Below are 18692 nucleotides of genomic sequence, written 5' to 3'. Positions count from 1 at the left end.
TTGCCATGGAGACCTGCATCTGTTTTACAGTCGCTTTGTCTCTCGCCTTCAGGAGTTTCCAGTCGACTTGTAAAAAAAAAATCAAAACTGAAAGTGAAAATCCTTTCACGCGGGGGGGGGGGGGGTTGCAGGGGTGTGGGGGCACGTGGCAGGAGAGAGGGGAGGATGCTGCTTGCTCCGGTGTCACGTTCTCTTCAGGAAATGGGAAACCACAACACTCCCTTCGCTTCGCGTGGAGAAGTGGCGGAATCCCCGAGTGAACAATGCACGCGCGATTCCGACAGCGGGATCGGTTCACGCGCACACGGTGCGCGAGCCCCGTTTGTCGACGAGGACCTCCCCGCGCCGTACGGTTGGTGGGGGTGTTGTTTGACCGTACTTCACCACGCCGGTCTGTGCGGCTTGGCTTGGTGAGGACAGAGTATTGACGAGGGAGCATAGAAGTGCAGTGCAAACATTGATTCGTCTGCACTGCCTTCTCTGCTGGCCATAACATAACCCAGCCCCGCGACCACATGTGACGACCTGACCTGCGTCGTGGTCACCCATCCAGGCACCAAGCAGGCTCAGCCTGCTTGGGCGTCGGCGATGTCTCAATGTGCCGGCCAGCTGGCCCAGCCATAGAGCGGTCGGACGGTCCTCCGGTTAAAATCCTGTTTTGGGGATTCTGCTTTGTCGTCATCTCGTCGTCTCGTCGTCATCATCGTCATCGTCGTCATCATGTCGTCGTCATCATCTCATCATCGTCGTCATTATCGTCGTCGTCATCGTCGTCATCATCGTCATCTCGTCGTCATCATCTCATCATTGTCGTCATCATCGACGTCATCGTCATCTCGTCGTCATCATCTCGTCGTCATCATCGTCATCATCGTCGTCTCGTCGTCGTCATCATCGTCTTGGCATGTCGTCGTCGTCATCTCATCGTCGTCATCACGTCGTCGTCATCACGTCATGTCGTAGTCGCCGTGTCTCCTGTCCAACCTCTACGGTCTCTATGTTCTCTGCACAGGCCACCGCTTCTGGGCTTGGCATTGCTAAATATTGAGGAGTCATGACATTGTGCTGCAGTGCCTCTCAGGAGATGGTATCACGTGGTTTGCCTTTCCTGACAAGCACATTGGTCGGTTGTGTAGAAGCCCCCCCCCTCCCCCCCCCCCCCCACGATTTCATGAGAGAGTTGCATCTGCTGAGAGCCACTCAGCCTGTTTAGGCTCGGCCATGTGAGCCATTTGGAATAGAGCCAGATGCGAGCTCCTTTGCTGGGGATTGACTAAGCCCATCATCCCCCCCCTCTGGGGTTGATAAAATAGATACCACTTTTGTGGCAAAGTCAGCAGTGGTTGTCCTCTCTCCATCACACCGGTGTGCTGTACTCGTAACGAATTGGCACGTTCTGTTTACGTGACAAACCTCACTAATTGGCTGTTACGGGTGGTGGCGGGTTTAACGACACATTTATATTTACGCGATCCAACCTAAAAAAAAACACTTATAAAGTGGTTGTCCTATTTGTAAACTTTTCCCCGCCAAAGAAACTTAAGAATTTCCACCACGAGGCTTGGGGGCTGTGTACATCGGCTGGGCATGTGATGCCTAAGTACTCATTTAAGTGGGGGAAATCGACGACTTTTTTCTTTCTTTCACTTCGAAGTTCATAATTGTAGACGCTTAAATAACACTCAGAAGGGGTGGCTATGCAGTCCCCAAATGATCACGTGACCAATTTCTCCCGTGACCTTTCCCCCCCCCCCCCCCACCAGCGACACCGTGTAATCTCGACTTGAACGAGCGAGCTGCTTGCACGCTTCCTGCCGTGCGCGTTTGGCTCCCCATTATTCCCCGTCGAGGCCCGGGAGTGCGAGGGGTCGCCCATTTCATTGCACAAGAGGCAATTTGAGAACCCCCCCCCCGCCACCTTTTTGTGAGGGTTTGAGTCAACGGGGGGGGGGGGGGGAGTGGCGGAGGGTTTGGGGGGTGGCGGGTGGTGACTTTAATCAATGGGCCGTGCTGGGGAGGTCCCGTGCGTGCATCGCAACGTAGCGCAGGCCGGAGCTGGCGAGCGACCCGATTGAGATGCGTACGGGGTGGGGGGACGCGGCGCAAGGGGGGGCGGGGTGCGGAGAGCCTCGTTCGCAACATTTTGCACCCCCCAAAAAAAAAAACGGCAGCCGTCTCTCCCATCTGTTTTGACGCCTGAATCTCTCTCCCATCGGCCCCGTCGTATTTTTATCTGGCTACAGTTCACGAATGCCTCCCCTGCCCCCCCCCCCCCCATTCAGACTGTAAATCTGCACCGTCAAAGATTATTGGCCAGGTTTAGACTTGCTTTATGGCCAGAGTGTATCTCGGCTCGCATACCAGCATAGTACCGTCCACTGATGATATCACTCGTATAGATTGTGTGGCCGCACTTGACATCGTGATCGTCGTCGTTATTCTCAGGTCCGTAAGATGTAGAAAGCCAACAGTGGGCGTGCTATGCAGAGACAGATCCATGCCATAGGAATGTGGAATTTACACCATTTGCTCAGGAGTTGAGCCCAAGCCCCCTGCCGTGCTACAGTCAAAGGGATGTTTTTACATTTATGTTGACTTACAGCACAGGGGGACCTTGTACTTTTATTTTTTAAATGCAAAACAAATATCCACATACTAAGCTATTAAGTATTCCTTCAATGAAGCCTTTGGTATAGTGTGAGGCGTTTTTGCTGCGCAAGTCATTAGGAACGAGGGCTCCTTCATATTAACTGAAAGCCCACATAGCTAGAAAGGTTTAACGGGATCTTTATACCCTCCGTGATTATTTTTTTTTCATCAATGCCCATGACAAACTATTATGAAGGACAATCATACAAATAAAACTTGCGAGCCATTGTCTTGATAAATGAATCCACGCTATGATTCGTTCGAAGGTTAAAACATAATCTATGCCTTGAGTTTCCTTGCTGGCTGCTGGCTGAGCTCCTCTGCGCACCCCACGCGGTGATGAGATGTAATCTTCCTCGCCGAGTGTACAGGAGATCGGGGTCCGACCCCGACCCCGACACCTGTGTATGTGGAGTTTGCGTCTCTCTCTCTGCCTGTGGTCGCATGGATTGTTTTTCTCCGGGTCCTCCGGTTTTGCCCTCCACTTTTAGAAACATGCGCTTAGAGTGTTTAGATTTCTTTCGCTGCTATACATTTCCAAATGATGGGCCACTTTGTTGAAGTTTATGGGGATGGTTTAGTGTTGTAGTTGTGTGTGCTTGGGTGATTTGTTTACCTTTCTGGTACTTTGCACAACTATCGCGTGTTGTTGTAACTCTGTGTTTGTTGTTGTAACGTTCTTACCCCGTGCCTCGACTGGACATCTATGAAAAAGAGATTTATAACTCATCGGATTCCTCCAGTATAAATACATATTCTGATTCCGAGTAACTCTGTTGTTAGAGGCTGCGGGGCCGTTTGCCACCGAAGCTAGCTGGGTAACTGGCTAAATAAGCATTGTAGTTTTTCCGTGTAAGAAAAACAAACGTTGAATTCAAACGGCGGAAGAAGTTTGGAAGACGTAATCGCAGGTAGCGACGCTGAAGAGGTGGGGGTCACAAATACAGAAGACACCACGATTAATTTAATATTGCTCTAACTTTTCAATTTGTGCACACAGTCGTTTAATTACTTTGACAGAATATTCGATAAATCCTAGAGAATGTAAAATCAATCCTCACAATAGATGTTATCTTGGCATTTTATTGTTATATAAAAAGCAGATTACTCTTAGTGCTCTGAGTACAGGAGGACTGAGAAGAGTGGAAATGAGAAGAGATCCCATTTCAATGGGATCTCTTCTCATTTCAATAAATTGAAACAATTACCACAGTTTGTAAATCTTCTGTTAGATAAAGCCCCCCCCCCCACTCTGCATCAGTCATATGGGTTGTTTGACCATACTTCACCACGTTGGTCTGTGCGGGTCGGTGGAACGAGGAGGGGGGTGGTGCTCAGAACCAACTGGTTCAGATGCCGCTCGCCACTGACGTTAGACGTGGGCCGCGGGTTAGTTGGTTCTCAACCCCGTCGTGGCAGCCGCTCCTCCGTAAACACATCGCCAGGGCAAAAGCCTGGCGTGTGTTCGTGTGAAATTGGCCCAGTTAAGTAATTACTATCGTAAACGTTGATGTCGCTAAGTGGAATATCATAAAAATGTATATAATGGGACAGCTGGCTCTCTCCCGTGAATTATTATTATTTTTTTCATCCCTCACACAGGTTAGCCAGTCGATTTATGTTTCACTTTCCATCTTGGTGAGAAAACAAAATCATTCGTAGCGGAGCCATGTTGGGATAAGCGGAAGCAGCTTGCCGCATTATTGCAACGTTGAGTGCCCTCCCATGTATATTTCGCCAGCGTTCAATTTCAGCACGCTGTGCTGCGGCTGGTGGTGGCGTTGCCTGCTATAGCAAACGAGGATTGCTTTTCATTAAAGGTGTAAAAAACAAAAAAATCATCTTAGAGCGAAGGGAAGCGTTGAGATGGGGAGACGATGACGCGATGGCGGTGGGGGTGGTGGCGTGAACGTGGAGTGGCGTAGCTTTTATTTTTGGATGAGCTTGTTAAACACGACGATGAACGGTTGTGTGTTTCCGTACCGTTTCAGTCAGGCAAAGAGTGGACGGCCCCGGGAGAGTACACCAAGTTCAGGACCCAAGCATCGAGCCCCGTCAGGTAAAGCGATTTTTATTCGCGGCACGCACGCACGCACGGACGGGTGGACGGTGTCGGAGTTGAGGGGTGGGTGGGGGGCAGTGGTGGTGGGTGGCGGCTCTCAGAAAACGATGGATAAAATAAACATCACCCCGCCACCGAAGCCGCCCACACTGGTCGCTTGCCCTTGGCTTGCCCGTCAGGGCTCCTCTGCAAACATCCCAGTGAGCATTGAGATAAACTTATTACACACACACACACACACGCGCCCCTTGCTATTTGTGTGCTCTCTCCCATGTGTGCTCTTTCTCTTTCTTAATACAGATAAAGCCGGTCGTGTTTTTTGGAGCTTTCGCGCACCCCGTGGTTTGGGGGAGACGGTGGTGTGAATTGCGAAAGGCGACCGTTCATTTTGTTTTTACGCCTCGGCTCTATCTAAACGGGCAGCCAGCTGCTCGTGGTCTTAGAGGTTTTTCACCGCTGACTTGTGTTGGGTATGAGCATCTGTCAGCCTTTGCTTTGAAGGATAATGTGCCTCATGATATTCAGAACCCTGTTCGGGCCCAATTTGCCCTCACTTCAAACGAAACTTTTGGTATTTTAACAGGTAAGGCCCACTGAGCTTTATTGCTCCTTTTCAGAAGCGACCTGGCCACAAATGATAACTTAACGAAGTGGCTTATCACGTGGAAATATATAGCAGCCACATGCTCTTAAAGGCATGTTTCTAAATGTGGAGAGAAAACCGGAGGACCCAAAGAAAAATCCACGTGACCACGGGGAGAGAGACACGCAAACTCAAAATATACAGGCGCCAGGGTCAGGATCGAACCCATGACCTCCCGTACACCAGGTGAGGTAGATAACATCTCGCCACTGTGGCACATAGGCCTCTTTATTTTTAGGAAGGGTTCCAGCTTCAGGATATTTGGGCAGTGACATTGATGAGCGTACGGCTTCACGTGGCAGGAAGCCAGCGTGTCCCGGAGAAAAACCCCATGACGGCACAGGGAGAGGGAGGATGACGCTCGGCACACGACCGCCTCTCCGTCACACCTCCGTTCCCCCACGTACATCAGCTGGCACACTGCGGCTCACACCATCCAAGCACTTGGCAGGCTCAAGCGTTGAGCAGCTTAGCCTCCGAGATCTGACGAGAACGGTAACTTTTGAGGTGGCTTGCTCGTGGGCTGCCCGCGTTGATCTTCTGATCGGTGCTGGCGAGCGGAAATCGCTTTGTTCGCTGCAGTAGCCTGAGCGCAACGGGTTGCGTGTAATTTGCATAAAATCGGAGGTGATTGATTGCCATGGGCTGAATTCCCACGTGTGCGTCGCGAGAGACATCAATTAAAATCGGGAGATGGCTGGCATACCTCGAGTTTGCCGTTTTAGTCACGAGGTCACGTCAGTTTGCGGCCTGACAAACCATGACCTCTGACCCGGACTAATCAAGATTTTCACTCTGCCATGAACTCGGTTGTCGTCTTTTGTTGCGGAATATTTTCTCCCGAGTTGGGCGAATGGTATGGGAACAGCATATTATAACGAGACAAAGTTATTTTTATACTTCTTTGGTTCTTTCGGTAAAGTCACGTAGAATGAGAATAAAATAATAAAATAAAACAATAAAATTCTCACGACGTTTCGGCCACAACACAAGTGGCCTTCTTCAGGTGAAAGGAACAGACCTGCCGGGACGACAGAGCTTCAATGAACGTTGTTAAGATTTGTAGCGACTTTTAAGCTGGTTTAGAGAATTTAGCATTGAAATAGCTATTTCAATGCTAAATTATCCTGTTTGATATGTAAACCCCTTTGTCAAGGTACCTCACTTCTCTAAACCAGCTTAAAAGTCACTACAAATCTTAACAACGTTCATTGAAGCTCTGTCGTCCCGACAGGTCTGTTCCGTTCACCTGAAGAAGGCCACTTGTGTTGTGGCCGAAACGTCGTGAGAATTTTATTGTTTTATTTTATTATTTTATTCTCATTCTACGTGACTTTACCGAAAGAACCAAAGAAGATGAATCCTTGCAGTCACGAAAGCTTTAAATCGAAATTTATTTTTATACTCTTTGGTTCTATTCGGTAAAGTCACGTAGGTAAAAAATAAAATAAAACAACAAGTTATTTTTGTGAGTATTCTTTGATGCCAGCCATCTGCCGATTATAATGATTCCTCAATAGAGAGAGGGGTGTTTTAGTCTGCCTAATTTAAATAAGGATCACACACGCGCAACTCTTGCCCTCAGATATTTTGTTGTTTTGTTTTTTTTTGGTTTGGGCCCAAGCACTTTCATCTCCACACATACGCACGCGCACCCACGTAAACATTTGTTTACTCCCATCCCACTTATTTCATGATGATGAGGAAAGTAAATTAACCGGCGGCAAATGCTGTTTGCGGTCGGAAACTTGAGTTATTTATTCAGAGCGCTTTGTCAAGGTGCTGCTTTACAAAGGCCTTCCCCACGTCTTTGTCTTTCTTGAGGGGGTGAGGGCGGGTGGTGGGCGGTTGTTGGCCAGTGCGGATTAGCCGAAGGGGTTGGTGGCCCAGGACCGGTTTGGATAATAACACGCCACTGATGTTAGCCGTGGCAGGGTTATCGAACGAGGGTCGCCGGGTTTGTAGCGCCGTACAGCAACAACTGCGCCACCGCGTCACCGTTGACGTGAGTTTTTAATCATCACCGTGGTAGCGAAGGATATCGTGGAAATTGTATTATAATAACGTGCAAATGAAGACGTGCTCTCTGGGGCACTGGCAGCGTCGCATCGGTGGGTTTTTTTCCCGTCTCTTCTGGAGCCCCACTGCTCTGCAAACACCATGGGTTAAACACTTTCCCTTCTTGGCAGCACAGCCACTGAATGAATAATGAATGAATTGCCGAAACCCCCTTTTTTATTACTGGTGGGGGGAAGCGGAGGGATTCGCTCTCTCGTGCAATGAAGATTTTGGGATCCTTGTGCTTTGAGATTCATGACGTCTTTCCTTCCGAGCGTGCCGTCTCGCCGCCGCCGCCGCCACACACAACAAAGGGGGGCCCGCACAGCAGTCGAGCCGCGTTCTTAGAGGCTCGATTTCAGTCGACCTCTTTGAACGACGAGGTGGCCCGGTGGCCCCCGGGGAGCCAACGCCGCCGGGTCAGAGCACCGAGCCGCCCGGCACCGTTGAGATCCTGGGTTTGGATCCTGGGTTCTGGTTTCGACCGCCGGTCATTAAACCGGGGGGCGGGGGAAAGGGGGTGTCAAGTCGCTCGTGTCGATGGGAGTCAGCACCGTCACCGATCAATCCCATCCATCAGTGTCATCTCCCGGGTTCAGAGGCCAACGGTCAACGTGTGGCCGCCCTTTCTCTCGGTGCAAGCGCTCGTGATATTCCACCGTGACGGGATGCGTCCACCCCAGCCCCCCCACTCCCCCACCCCCCACTACCCGCGCATGTCCAGCTTTGTCTTGCTCTTCTGTCTTCAGGTTTCCCAAGGAGAAGGGGCGGCACCACATGACCGCAGTGCCTATCTCCTTCCGCTGGCTACATCCGGCATCCTTCTCTGCAATACCATTATTATGGACATCTGTCACCGACAGATAATAAACAAATTAAAAAACACCCCACCTTGTTAATTGTTTTCACATAATTTCGCTTATCCGAACATTGAGAAGTATATCACTTGGTTTGATTGACATGCGACAAGCACGCTTTGAAGGACATGAAAGAAAGGGTTGCCCGTCATGAGGTGTGGTAGAGTGGGGAGTTGTTCCAAGGTCGTATTCCAGGAGCTTTCTCTGACACCGGGTGGTGCACTGATTGCTGCGAGAGATTCCAGGATAGGAATCGTGACATGATACCGTGAGCACGATTTAAATAGAATCTAAGGAGTGAAAAAATTCGAAAATGTTTTTTACAATTTTTTTACAAATCCTCTCAAAAGATGTTGAAGAATGATATCGTTAACCGTTTTTTTATTTTTATTTCCCCGTGGTAAGTGAATCGATGTACTGTACTGTCGTCCGCTCGGCACGTTTATGCCACCAACGCTTTTTGAATTGAAGGGAATTGCAGGCGTGGAAGAATTAAAATGGTGTTTCTGTGCTGCGAGACATTTTGTACATGATGGGCGCAATATAATTCCAAGTATTTGCCCGCTGTTTACATTTGGCGTTGGGCACTTAGCTTCTTTTGTGTTAGCGTGACTGTGTTAACGCACCCCGAGTGCACTCAGGGGAATGCATCACGACGATAACAATAATAAGTGTATTAGTGCAATTATTCACCCGGGAAACGCTCAGCACTCCTTCACAGGAGGGCTATGCATTAGTGGCGGGATATTCTCGTCAATAGGCACCAGGTGGATTATTGCACCGCGTGATCATGAAATGTGGCAGCGGGCGTGCAGAGGAACGTCATCCAGCAGTGGATTGATCGTGACTGATGATCCCGATTCTCATGATTCTTAAGCCTGGAATTGCTGTTACGCTCTCAAATGGAATACGATTCCTCGCGGGATCCCCATATCGGCGGAGTCGTGGGCAGGTCGGAAGTGAGGGCCCTTGTGGGGCCTAGGCTGGCCTAGTTGAATCACAATGGATTGTACGGCTGATGGCTATTAATATGTTTCAATGGCTATATTGTTTGTGACTGGCTGGAAATGGCATAGATACTAGTCTGCTTATACATTTAAGTGGCGATTCGAATCTATAGAGCTTGGCTGGTATCGATCAGATATTCCAATAATGCATTGTATTAGGATCAACCGCCAGGACAACCAAAGTTACTCCTGAGGCCTCACAGACTACCGCTTGGACTACCAGGACTACCGAGACTATAACTTAGACCACCTGGACTACCTTTGAATACCTCTGGGACTATTGGGACGACCACTAAGGCCATCCGAACTACCACTGGGAGGGACCTCAGACTAATGCCACGATGTCGAGATGTTAACTACCTCGCCTGGTACACAGGAGGTCGTGGGGTCAATCCCGACCCTGGCCCCTGCTGTATGTTTGGAGTTTGCGTGTTCTCCCCTTGGTTGTGTGGTTTTTTTTTTTCTCCGGGTCCTCCGGCTTTTCCCTCCACATTTAGAAACACGCGTTTAGAGTATTTGGCTGCTATAAATTTCCACATGACAAGCGACTTCGTTAAGCTATCATTTGTGGTCCATGTTGCTTCTGAAAAAAGAGCTATATAGCTCAGTGGGCCTTACCTGGTAAAATACAAATACATTTTGATTTAAAGCTTTCGTGACTGCAGGGATTCATATTCTTGGTTCTTATGGTAAAGTCACGTAGAAGGGAAACAATGAAATAATAAAAATATAAAACAATAAAATTACCACGACGCTTCGACTGCAACACCCCTTCTACGTGACTTTACTGAAAGAACCAAGAATAAAAATACAAATAGTTTAGTTTTTGACTACTCCGCAGATTACTCGGACTGTGGGAATGAGGCATCAGTGGTGTTGGAGCTAGAGTTGGGTTGTTGCAGCGACATTTTAATTGGCCGGGGCTAAATTGGTGGAATGGGAGCCGCACAGCCCCGATGACCATCTCCCAGTGGTTCATCACAAGCATCACGTCGCAGCTTTTTTTTGAGCTGGAAAAGTTCCTTTTAATCTTCATTTTAATTCAAATAACACGTGCGTGGGTACGTGTCGGGTCACTCCCTTGTCCATTATGTAAGCAGATGAGATAAGAGTCCATTTATATTCGTGTATATATATAGATAACGGGAGCTCTCATAGTTATAAAGTTGAGTTTCATTAAACATACAGAAATCGGTCATTTCATATCTTCTGTGTATAACCAGGTGACTGACCGCTGAGCAATGGTGAAACTTTGAAAAGGAGATATTATTAATGTCAATAATACTCAGTTGTGAAATGTAATCCGTCACTCCCTGTAACGTTCTTACCATTTATTCTACGGCGTTTTCTCCTGCCACCAAACTCGACACAATCGTCAGCAGCACTGCCTTTAAGATGGAAAGAAGCGGAATCGGCGATGTTTCGGGCCGATGGCCCTTTTTCATAATCCCTTCGCTACGAAGACCGGCCAGCGGCCCATGACGTCGCCCACTAACATGTATCCCCCCGTGTTGGGGCACTATGATTGACGAATGTGTTGACCTTTTCGTCTGTTGGTGCTAATGCACCGCTGCCAACCCGGGCGTCGCGGTGCCGGCACGCAGCTCGCCATCGTAAGCTTGCGAGTTAAAATCCCAGTCAGGGAGACGACTCAACCCCTGCACCCCCCTTCCTGTTATGCCTCACATCCCCCCCTCCTTCGTGTTAAAGCCTCCACACCATTTGAAGCGGCGTTTTGAGTTTCTCAGAGGCCAGAGCGTGCGGTGTAGCGCGATCAAACCCTGGACCCGCTGACCTGTGTGGTGAGGCCATTGTCCAGCCGTGGTCTGACAAAAGGAGCTGTCTGTGTGCGTACAATGCACCTTCGGTTCAATAATAAACGCTACGAGTAGACTGATAATGACAAGTGGCATGCCCGATGTGCCTGAAGAGGACAGCTTTCAGTAATTGCATATTGCCGCATATGACACGCGTATCAGAAACGTGGGCACCGGCAGCAGTGAATGGCGACAAAAGCCGAAATGCGTTCAGAGCGGCGTGGAGATACCGCCACGCTCAGAGTTGAGCCGAAAGACAAAAAGCGGAGGACGTCGCGTTGACTTGTCGAGGAAGGTTGAGCGGCGTGCTTGGGAAGGACGCGTCGTTGCTCAGACGTGGGGGACGATGGTGACGGCCAGGGGGAGGTGACGGTGCCCGACAGAACGCAAACAGCGGGGACGGAGCCGTGAGACGTTGCTCCCTCCGTGCGCAGGTCTGACGCGGTCTCTGTGTGCCTGTGTGTGGCGTTGCGGAAAACTGCGGGAGGATGTCGGCACCCTTGCGCGTCTTTCGTCAGGCAGTGGATAGGCACCGGCTAATGATGTCGACGATGAGACGTACTATATATCTGTAGTTAGTGGTGTTCAGCCCAAAGAGGGGAACCGCGTGTGTGCGTGCGTGCGTGTGCACGCAATATCTTTTTTTTTGCTCGCAGCTTCCTGCCTTGCAATTGGATGAACTGTTGCATTTGAAATGAAAAGGGTATCTGAATGTGGACGCACCTTATGACACTGTGCAGCTATGTCCGCTCATCCCAATTCGGGAGCATTGCTCCTTACCGGCCCCCTCTCCCCACCCACCGCTTCAGTCCCTTGCCTTTTGTTTTCCGAAAACCATTTCGCAGACTACAGGTGTGGCCCCGGTTGCAAGGTCCATCTGTCTTCCCCCGCAGAAGAGATAATGAATCTCAATTGCCTCTCGCCAATCTTAAATAAAGGAACATTGGATGTAATTTAATTTGCTCCCGTGCTTTCAAAGTCCCGTAACGCGTTCTGATGATCTGTAATAAACACGAAGGGATTGCGTGAAATGAATGGGTTCCTACAGTCGTCAGCGTAATTATAAATAATAACATGCTGAGTCGGACAAAGCTGAGCTTCAAAAATAACGATGGAACAGACTGGCTAAAGACACATACGCATTCTACTGATGCAATAAGTGGGTGCTTTATAACCTCTGGTGTTCCTTAGCCAGCAATGGAAATTCCGTATTCCTCTCGTGGATATCTCCATAGGGCAAGCACTTTGGGCTTTGACCATGTGATGGGCAACTCGGCTACCCAGAGAGATGATGGGCTGAGTCGGACCCTGACCAAGATTTGAACTTTGGTAGAGGTTAGTCTCGCCACAGGACCATCACCGAACCTCTCCGCTTTGCCTACCTCTCCCCTCTCATCTCACTCTCCTCCCCTCCGCGTGATTCTTCCGCCTTCGTCTCACTCTGCTCGCCTACCCACCCTGACCACGAGCTATCATCGCTTCCAGAAAAGTGTCCTGTCAATGACTACTTACTTTTCTGATCAGTCAATACGACTTACTTGACGAACGTGTGTTCTCCAATTAATTTGTTTCTCGGTCTCGTCGGAACTCCCAGCATGCTCGTCTTAATACCTCATTTTAAACTTTTCAGCTTTATCTTGATTGTCTTTGTCAAAAGTCCGTATTTCTGATCCACCTGTCAGAGCAGGCAATATACACGTCTTGACAACTTAACTTTTTCGGAACATTGCTACGTAAAATTTTAATGAAGTTCGATTTCCAAAAGCTACTGGATATTAGCCGCTCATAGATAAATCCAAATTTGACATTCTTGGATTTCGGCAGAGGAAAGACAGCGGGAGGCACTGCGGTCGTGTTGCTGCGATGCTCACAGGGAGCATTGTTGCTCCCCTCTCCACCTTGGGGAAAACCTGAAGGCAGAAGAGGAAAGAGGAAGACAAAGATGGACGCGGGGGGGGGGGGGGGGGGGCGGCGGGGATGACATTTGTGAGTGGACCAATCCCGGCACGGGGACTTTCACGAGCGCTTGTACCGAGAGAAAGGGCCGCCACACGTTGACCCTCTCGGCCTCCGAACGCGGGAGCTGACACTGATCGATGGGGGATGGATCAGTGATGGTGCCGACTCCCATCGACTCGCGCCACTTGACATCCCCCCCCTTCCCCTCGTGGTTTAATGACGGGCTGATGAAACCGAACCCGGGATCCGAACCCAGGATCTCAGCGGTGCCGGGCGACTCGGTGCTCTGACCCGGGGTGGCGTTGGCTTCTTGGGGGGCCACCGGGCCACCCCGTCGTTCAAAAAGAGGTCGAGTGAAATCGAGGCTCAAACGATGTGAAACGTCCGATGGCTTTGTGTTGATGCGCGAGAAGGTCCGGCCGCTGTCGCCCGCTGTCGCCCACTGACGCTCGCGTTTTGTCCCGTCAGGCTCTCCGCCTCCTCGCGCTACTACTTCGAGGTGCTGCACAAGCAGAACGACCGCGGCACCGACCACGTGGAGGTGGCGGTGAGGATTCGCACGTCAGAATACAACCGGGTGGGGGGGGGCCGTCAGCGCAGAGTTAACACTCGTGACCCCCACGGCAAGAAGGGGGGACCTGGGTTTGATTGCTGAACCAGGCGCTGACATTGGAACAACTGCGGGATCCTGGGGTAGAAAACGACGCAACAGCGGCATTGGCCTTGATGGCCTCTTGACCTTGAATGGGTACTGAATTCACTGTATGGGCAAGTCGCCAACCTACTTGCTTTACTGCCAGCCCAAGTGGATCCGATAAAGCCAACCTAATCGATGGATTGTTCACGGGTAAGGGAGGGAACCAACGCCCACCGCTGCCAACATCAAAGAGCTCAATGACGAAGCAACCATCGCAACCCGAGTGTAAAATCAAAATTAAAGCTTAACCCCCCCCACCTCCTTTCCGAGCTGGGCCCAGCTTTCCTCACCAGCGGTGGCGGGGGGTGGGGGTTGGCGTCTGAGCCCTGTCGCGTTAGCCGCCCCCGCTAACAGGATTCGCTCCGAATTAAAAAGCGCACGCCGCCTTTCAAATTCACTGCCCCGGAAAATTACGCCACGTTGCGGTATTGACCCGGGCTTTAATTTCTTGCCCCAGCCACCCACACCCCCGCCCCCCGCCCCAACACTCTCCATCCGCCGCTGCCACTGTGGAAAAAACAAAAAAACTCCTCAAGCAAACGCTCTGTGATGGTTAAACGAAACAGCTGCCCGCTGTGCCCAACCACGCCGCTTTGATTAAAGCTCTGCCCGTGTTTTTGCCGTTTACAGTGGCGACTCAACGTCCCCAGCTCCACGTTCGCCATCATCGACGCGAGACACCTTTCCCTGTACACCGGTAAGCACCGCCTCATTAGATTTCCACCACCCCCCCCCCCTTGCCCCATCACAGCCGTCGGATGAGTTGTCGCCGCCACAGATCCATTTGTTTTTATCGTCTCCTCGGTGTGGTCCCTCGTTTCTCGCATCTCATTTGCACGGTTCCCTTCTTCGCCGCCGCGTCAGCCTCGATGCAATGCATATCGCTTGCGTTCGAATTGCAAGTAGGTGCGGCCTTTGTTTCTATTCACTGCTAGGTGAAAGCCTCTCCACTGCTAGATTAAGGTCGTGGAGGATGTTTGACCACACTTGACCGTGCTGGTCAGTGCGTCTTGGCGAAGGGGAGGCTGTGACATGGGCTGGTTCAGTTGTCAGCTCGCCCACTGATGTTGTCTTTTGGCCAGGAATCGAAGTCAGGTTTTTCCACGTTCACCGCGCGGTGCGCTAACCACTGAGCCACTGGTCCACCCATAATGTTTTACTCATCGACAACTTATCGCCCGCATTTAAACGTGTGTGTCGTGAGGGTAAGAATGAACACGCATCGATGAATCGACGTGAAATTGAACTCCTACTCATTCGCTACTAAAACTACACTTGAGATACGGGGGGGAAAGAGACGAGTTAACTTTAGTCATTGTCTCTGATTAAATATATCACATAAGTTTTTTAGCTTACCGCACATCTTGGGCTGATATGATCACTTCCAAGAGGTTCATGAATGTAAAATGTAATTTAAATTAAGCCTTACTTCTTCTGTCTGGCTGTAAAATATATAAATGTATACGTTTTTATCCCCTTTAGCTGCATGGCTGTGTCTGCGCCTCATTCTGTCAGCGTCTCTGCGTGTCCCTTCCATCTCTAATCCATTCCGCAAACACCCCCAGTGCCACGTTCCTTCGTGTCGATTAAACGTTGCAATAAAACCAGGTGACCTTCGGTTCCGGTCGTATTTACCTTTTTCTCATCGTCGCCCCCATCGTCAGCCACGCTCTCTCCGCTGCTGGGTGACGGGCCTCCTGCTCCCGACACCACCGTGGTCATCCTCTCGGGCCTGTTTTCCCACCTACAGGCTGCTATTCCGCCCGCCCGCCTTGTCAATGCGAATGTCGCTGCTGCTGTTGTTGTTATTATTACCCTGGCCGTTCTCATTGTGCCCCCCTCCCCCCCCCCCCCGTTTTCCTCGTAGACGACTCGTCGTTCAAGATGAACGAAGTGGAGTACATCCCGCAGTCCCCCGCCAGCCACGTGGGCGGTCTGGAGAAGGCGTCGCTGCCGAGCCACTCTGCCGAGATGCTGCACCCCGACGCTCGTGACTCCCTCTACCTCAGTACGACCCCTGACCCTCCGCTCCCCAGACCCTCCACTCGCCCAGACCCTCCGCTCCCCCGAACCTTTCAAGCTGGAGCGTGCACGGGTGCCTTTTGGTTATTAAATCGGAATCGGAATATTTATACTGGAGGTGTCCGATGACCTCTAAAGCGCTTTTTCACAGATGTCCAGTAGAGGCGGGTCAGAACGTTACAACGATAAACAATACAGAAACACTACAGGAGTGCAATGTATAGCCAAGGTAAACAAATCACTGAAAAAAAATATACAAATTAAACTCAACAATTTTTTGTTATCTTACCAAGTAAAGCCCTGTGAGCTATTAGCTTATTTTTCAGAAGTGACTTGGCCACAAACGATAGTTCAACCAAGTGGCTTATCATGTTTGTTAGCCAATTGATGCGGTAACACATCCTGCTTGACATAAACGGTTACATTGCAGTAGCATTTATTCCCATCTGCAATCGACCAGAATCGCCGTTTTGACCAGCCGGTTTTGGCAATGCTTAGCCGAAGTTTAGTTCATCTAGATTTGCGGTGAAATCATGATGGGATCCCACTCCATTACAGGAATATGCCATAGCAGAATCCCCGTTAGAATCCCATGGAAAGTGAATGGAGATTTTTTTTTTTTTACAAAGCAAAAGGAGAATCTCTACTCTTGCAGGAATCGCTCTGGATGGAATCTTATGAATCCAATAGAATCCCTATTGGAATCGTGCGAGGTAGAATCCTAGGACTTGGATACGACTCCCAGAGCAAACCACCCAGCTGTAAACCAGGAACACGTGCACATACGTCAGTGTTCAGCTGCGGTTCCTCCGCGAGGCTCCGGCGCGCGATTTCGTCCGGCTTGACGTTTCATTTTTGCCGCTGCGATGCAGCTCCACTGGTGGAGGCGACGGTGCTGAAGGGGATCCTGCCGGACTGCGAGTACCGCCCGTCGTACCTCCTGCACGGCTACGACCTCGACCGCTACCAAGGCCTGCAGTTTGTGAGTACCCCCCCCCCTCTCCGATTGACAACCACCCCCCACCCTCACCCCATCCCCCACCCCGTGCCACCTCTTCAGTGCAGATTCAGTCCGTTGTGCTGTCACGCGGCGGTAGTTGCGTTCTCGAAGGTTGCCGCATTATGGAAACATTCCTGTTGTAATAAACAATTTAGGGTAAAGCAAAAACTCGCGATAACACGTGAGAGATGTGTACGCAGGCTGAACAAGAAGCATCCAGCAGCATCCCAATGCCCTGTGTGATGCTACGCCGAGGCAGCCGTACGACCGCTTATTCCTACTCGCGCGACGTAGTTCCGTTCACTCCATCGTGTTAAATCCAATTTGCATCCGTGTTATAAAAAGTGTGTTCCTTAATGAATTCACCGCATTATATCCAATTCGCATCATGAAAACAACACACGTTATAGGAGAAACAGGCTGTACTTGTCGCCAGCCGGGGTATCTGCTTGTACTGGGTTATACCCACAATGGCAGAGCCAGGATTTTCAGGTAGGGGGGGCAACCCCTCCAGCAATGAAAAATGATAGGAGCTAGTAAATAAGGACTTGTCCCTTGCTTTTTATTCGACGCATGTGCGGTGATGGCGCAGCCATCCATCGAGGGTCGGATTCGAACCGTGTGTGATCGGCATCGCGCTCGCTGAAGGTGAATGCCTTCAGGGAAGTCGTGTACTGGATACACAACTGCGCACAATTCTGAGTCACTTATAACTGCTTTTCCATTACTTATTGCCAATTATTGTTCTATCATCTCATAGAGTCCCTGGCACGTAATAATATGCTACACAGTGGCAGTGGGGGTCGCAAAATGCCAATTTATTACTAATAAACCCAATGATCCGATCGAAATCACTAATTTCGATCGGATCATGGGGGGGGGATGTGCCATCCCACCCCCCCCCCCACTGGCTCTGCCAGTGCTTACCCAATTGGGGATCACACACGGCAGAAATCATTGCCCCCCCCCCCCCCTTACTGCCAGGCTAATGCTCGTCTGTAGGCCAGGCGCTGCGTCACCTTGTGCCACACAGAGACAGCTACCACTGGGAGTGCCCTTTCAAATGTGCTGAGATGCCCCGGGAGCATATGCGGCGGTTGCATCAAAATCAAATCGTTATCATTGTAATATAGCCTATAATTAGTTTAAAATTATCTTTCCCAGGGTACATTGCTAAAGTTATTTCAAACTAAATGACTTGTAGTTTATATATTTGTAGTTGTTGGGTGTACATTGTAAATTCAGATTTATGCCAAGCAATCTGAGACACCATTTCCGACTTGGTGTGGAAAGATTGACTCATCCTCTTCTCTGACAGCCTGGGTTCGACTCCCGGTGGTGGAATGCGTCATTCTGGTTGGTTTGGTCATGGCCTGCGGTGTCTGGGCCTCCCTGTAAAATGACGGAGCCCTTAGTGTGTGTACGTTGAACTTCTTTCTCGCCAATACGTAGCCATCCGCGCTAATCGCAAATGCGCGCGACAAAAAAGCGTGTGGATCGGTGAGCTCCTAGCCTCCCGTGTGGACAGGCCTTGGCTGTGAGCGGTGCGGTAACCGCAGTGTGGCCAGCCAGGCTTTGTGTCGGCACGCGTTACTTTGTTATCGAGTATGTCGTGGGGATCTCTGCTCTTCGTGTCCAATCCGGATTATGAGTCGGGAGCGTTGGTGAAGCCCCGACGACTTGCCTGGCACGGTCGCGCCGACTGCAGCATTTTGGGCGTCCCGAGTTTATTTTCTGCGACCGGGGTGAGAACTTTAGAGACGAGGATGAGCCTCGTTTGTATGGTGTGGCCTGGGTTTACTAAAATTCCAAAAGAAAACATATATTTCAAGTATAGCAATGGAAATCGGAACAAAAATAAACCGTGTTATGATGTGAGAAATCGAAAATATTGTACAAAGATAAATCATTGTTACGTAAT

At 50.1% G+C, this 18692-nt stretch overlaps 1 protein-coding gene across 3 annotated transcripts in view; it reads left to right on the top strand.

The window, feature by feature from the left end:
• The window catches only part of LOC116945638 (N-acetyl-beta-glucosaminyl-glycoprotein 4-beta-N-acetylgalactosaminyltransferase 1-like), a 119829-nt gene that overhangs the window by 67782 nt on the left and 33355 nt on the right, over positions 1–18692 (top strand). For all 3 annotated transcript variants that reach the window (XM_076069473.1, XM_032960143.2, XM_032960141.2), the window contains 5 exons: positions 4641–4708; positions 13521–13599; positions 14380–14446; positions 15617–15757; positions 16644–16753. In XM_076069473.1, the coding sequence (XP_075925588.1) occupies positions 4641–4708; positions 13521–13599; positions 14380–14446; positions 15617–15757; positions 16644–16753 (465 nt within the window). The remainder of the gene's footprint in view (positions 1–4640; positions 4709–13520; positions 13600–14379; positions 14447–15616; positions 15758–16643; positions 16754–18692) is intronic.

The sequence above is a fragment of the Petromyzon marinus genome, chromosome 24 (genome assembly GCF_048934315.1).
Source record: "Petromyzon marinus isolate PM22_M1 ecotype Great Lakes invasive population chromosome 24, UKy_Petmar_22M1.pri1.0, whole genome shotgun sequence".
Taxonomy (NCBI): domain Eukaryota; kingdom Metazoa; phylum Chordata; class Hyperoartia; order Petromyzontiformes; family Petromyzontidae; genus Petromyzon; species Petromyzon marinus.
The sequence above is the reverse complement of the archived record's forward strand: the minus strand, read 5'-3'. Positions and strand labels throughout refer to the sequence as shown.